This window comes from Arachis ipaensis, chromosome B06 (assembly GCF_000816755.2).
Source record: "Arachis ipaensis cultivar K30076 chromosome B06, Araip1.1, whole genome shotgun sequence".
Lineage (NCBI taxonomy): Eukaryota > Viridiplantae > Streptophyta > Magnoliopsida > Fabales > Fabaceae > Arachis > Arachis ipaensis.
In genome coordinates this window covers 129,110,180-129,114,394 of record NC_029790.2, presented here as the reverse complement: position 1 = coordinate 129,114,394, position 4,215 = coordinate 129,110,180, and the positions used below count along the sequence as shown (strand labels likewise).

Below are 4,215 nucleotides of genomic sequence, written 5' to 3'. Positions count from 1 at the left end.
TCCGAACCTGCAACTGGCTCGTGTTTAATCATGGCTGCGCACTAGCTTTTGAAATCACTCACCCATTAACTGGCGTGCCAAACCAGCATGCAAAGCATGGCCACCCTGCACCAAGATTATGATCAATTGCATTAAAAATCATGCTGATTGGGGCATAATCCGATCTGGGAATCAAATTTTGGAGCATGCAACTTCTTTTGCATCGAGATAAAGTGGCACTTCTATATTTCAAGAGGAAGGGTGCAGTTCTAGCGACACAGTATTAAGCAAAGTGACATAGATCCAACGAAAGGAAGGACATAGAACCAAAGGCTCATATGGCCATACCTTGTAAGCTACAATGTGTGCCACTGGAAGTCCTTGATTCCCAAACTGAGCAAAAAGTGAAAGATCACCAATAAGATCTAAGACCTTGTGGCGGCATGGTTCATCATTAAAACGCAGAGGTGGGTTCAACCAACCTTTACTGGTACTACAGAAGAAAACCACAGTTATACAGTAATACAGAAGCAAATACATGATGAGTGCATAACTTTGTAAAAGATAACCAGATACCAAACGAATCTTAGGTAGGTGGGCATCAGGGAGGGACTTACGTCAAACAACATTCAGGGGCTAATGCGAATGTGTGATATCACTTGATTTCTAAACTTATTTGATGCTGAATATCTTTCAAAGACTAGATTTATGTCATGCAAATCTCTCAAGGAATGAATTGCATATTACTTTAAACTGTGTCCATACTCAGCATTTGAATTCGTTGTATAGGCTATCGATATCTTGCAATTGTAATCATATCGTATATTTATGGTAATTGAAATATATGCATTAGTTAAATGACCCCTACTTGTTTAAGCGTCTATTATGCTGTTCTAAACAGATGAAAATCTTGAAGTGTCCATCCCATTTTACATCATAACTTTCCATCTCTAACCTCCCTTACCACGAGTCAAGTATATTTACATCATCTTTCAAAGACAGGGTTGGTACAATAAGACGATTACCTAGACTGGTCAGTTACACAAATAGCGAATTATCCGTTGAGACTTGAGAGTGAGTTTTTTTATTAAAAAGAACGCTAAAGACCAACTCTCTTATAGTGAGAATCCTTTTTACACTGCAGAATAGGACAAAAATTTTAGCTGTGAGTACGTGCCAAAGTATGTGTTTATTTTATCCAACGTATGTGCAAAAGTGTTGCTACTAAGATTTTTACCATGGTTTATTCCCAGAGCTATTAAATAGGTTCACTAGCTATCATATATTTGATCATCATTAACAGTAATAATGTATACTCGTAGCAGGGTTTTACCAGCATACAATGGCATTTTCCAGAGAACCCCCCTTGATAAGTCCAACATTGCGCATTTCCTCGATCTGCAAGATATTTTAAAGCATGGTTAAAAGTGTGAACCACATCATGTCGAACACATGGAAATAAATATATAGAAGAAAAAAAGTGTTAGGTACTAAGTTAATTATAGTCAGGGGTTTAATTGTTGCTACGGATAATTTGAAAAGTTAGGCATGCAAGACACAGATGAATGTTTGTGTAACTTTGTCTACCTGGCAAGTTAGCATGAGGGAGATGATAGATTGTTATTTCTGTTTGAAGGAGAATTAAGTAGGCCAAGGGGTGAGAACTGTGGGGGAGCACCTTAGAAAATTGGAAAAACAAGATAAGACTAGGAGACAACTGAGTCTCTTGAATACTCAGCAACTGTTCATCCTTTTTTTTTTCCTTATCAATTATTATCAACACACTCAAAGGAGGAGATCACAACTCCACTGGTAGAGATCATTCCTAGCACTAATATTCATATTTTGCTACCTTTCTTCACACTATTTTGATCACTAGTAGAGATCAAATCTTAGCGCTATTATTCATATTCTGCTACCTTCCTTCACACTATTAGATCTTAGTTCTCACACAATTACACCTAAAAAAAATTACTGCAAAAACTGATGCAATTCCATAAAACATATGGGTCTTGTATATATGTAATTTGTGCCTATAAAACCAGGTAACATATTCCCCATGTGCCCGCAAGTTTCATTGCAAAACACAATATAGTAAATCACAATAGTAAGTTAGTAACTTGTTTGCAGCAAAAGACAAAAATAACATCATACCCTTCCTAAACACTAAACTCTTAGTGCACGTGATATTACCCACACCTAAGCATAGACAAAATGATACTCAGGATGAATCATTTCCACAAGAAAAGAGTTTGCTACATTTCCAACAAGGTAGAGTTGACTACATGAATCAAGCAAAGTCATACCATTAACATCTAAATCTCTTGTGGTTTTATTATAGTTTTTCTAGGTCTCTGTATTCCCTGTATTCCCCTCACACTACTTTTCATTTAATTTATATATCTGGCTAAATTTAACAATGTCATGATGGCTGTGATGGGTACTCATTGTAGATCTTAATCAAATGCATCAAGTACAAATCTGGATGAAGTGTAATTGAACCCATGTAGTAGATAAGGCATAATTCTTGTATATTTAGTGATAAAATATAAGTGACAAATCACAAATGACATATTAACTCTCAAATGATTCTCCACTAAATGACATATTGCAACACAAAGGCAATAACTAGATCAGAAATAGAAAATCGTACTAACCTCCTCATAAATACAGAAGGTTCTTGCCAAAGCGATCTGTCTGGTATAAAACAAATTGTCCACAGATGGTGTAGAAAACCACTGGGAGCCTATAGCTGGTGCCTACAAGAAGGAAGTGTACTGCTTATTACTCAATGCTAAGCATCTATGAATAGATAAAATCTGCAGTTGTGAGTTGTGACCTTACATTCAACATCAATTGAATTTAAAATATCAGCATACTAGTAATAGTATTCTAGTACTCTCTGGGAACAAAAGAATATTCTCAATCCAATGTATCAATCATTCTTTACCTGTGGAAAGCTGATGCCATAACTTATCTTAACCACGTTTGAAGGAAATGCAGAAACAAAAGAATCATCCCTCCAAACATACACCGGTTCATTCACATGTGCTGCCATTTTCTCACAATGTTTGCCATCCCGGGTTGTTGCCACCTTTAAACCAACTTCATCCACTGCTTCAACCCATTCTCTTGCTGATCCATCAAATATAGGAATCTGCTAAAAAAAGAAAATCAATAATACAATTACAATCAGAATAGACTAGAGATATTTTTCTGCACCAAACGGAGATGATGCTTTTCTAATCTCTAGGTGAGTATGGAGAGACTATGCCATTTGAGTTATAGCTCATTGGCTTTTAAATTATATTGTTGAAATATATAAAAGTTTTACAATTCATGAAACAATTGAATCCACATTTCAAAAATGTTACCTCAGCATCACGCTCTTCAGCATCCAAATTCTCAATCTCAATTATGCAATTATCAACTCCAGCAGCCTCCAATGCAGAAAGTAAGTGCTCTACGGTTCGAACACGGAAACCATCTTTACAGAGAGTGGTACAGAGAGGCGACACCTGAACAAAATCAATAGATGCCGGAATCAAATTGCTCCGATAATCAAAGTACCTTCCTTCGCCGGCGAACCCAGGGCACAATCGCACTGTCGAACCCTTTCCTGAATGCAAAGCCTTGCCCCTCCGCTCTACGCAATTCGCTAGGGTTTGCTGAAGCCTGCCGGTCTGCGATTCATGGACGTTTTCACTTCAATTGAATAGAAACAAAAAAGGAGAACAACGATTTTCTCTATTTGGTTTCTGGGAAAAGTTAAGCAAGTGATTTTCATCAGAATAATATAAAGCTTTCTGAAAAAAAAATTACGAACAGGTTTCCATGAGACCAATTTGGACGATCTGAAGGAGTTGAAAGCAGTCATTATCACTTGTCAACGCTACGTTAATGTGAGTAGGCCCGCTACTAGAGCCAAAATTTAGATTTTGAATAAAACACCTTATCTTAAATTTTACTTTATTGTTGATAAACTTTAAAACGTTTTACACGTTTTACATAAAAATAGTTAATTTTATTAATAAAATATTTTGTAACCAAATTTATATATAAATTTTGAAAAGGCCAGTCTTCTTTCTCAAAATAGAGTAATATTACTAGAATAGAAAAAATTGAAATTTTATAAAAAATTAAAATATAAATTAAATACATAAAATATAAAATTATAATAAAATTTAAATGATTAAATTATTAAATTTAGCATAAATTTTAGAATTTATTTATTTT

At 35.3% G+C, this 4,215-nt stretch overlaps 1 protein-coding gene across 1 annotated transcript in view; it reads right to left on the bottom strand.

Moving 5' to 3' along the window:
• LOC107605153 (probable UDP-3-O-acyl-N-acetylglucosamine deacetylase 2) overlaps positions 1-3,947 on the bottom strand; it is a gene marked incomplete in the record, with an annotated part of 4,313 nt that extends 366 nt beyond the window's left edge. The window contains 7 exon segments of the mRNA XM_016306925.2: positions 8-105; positions 328-472; positions 1,313-1,377; positions 2,637-2,738; positions 2,930-3,139; positions 3,354-3,662; positions 3,806-3,947. Of these exon segments, the coding sequence (XP_016162411.1) occupies positions 55-105; positions 328-472; positions 1,313-1,377; positions 2,637-2,738; positions 2,930-3,139; positions 3,354-3,662; positions 3,806-3,856 (933 nt within the window).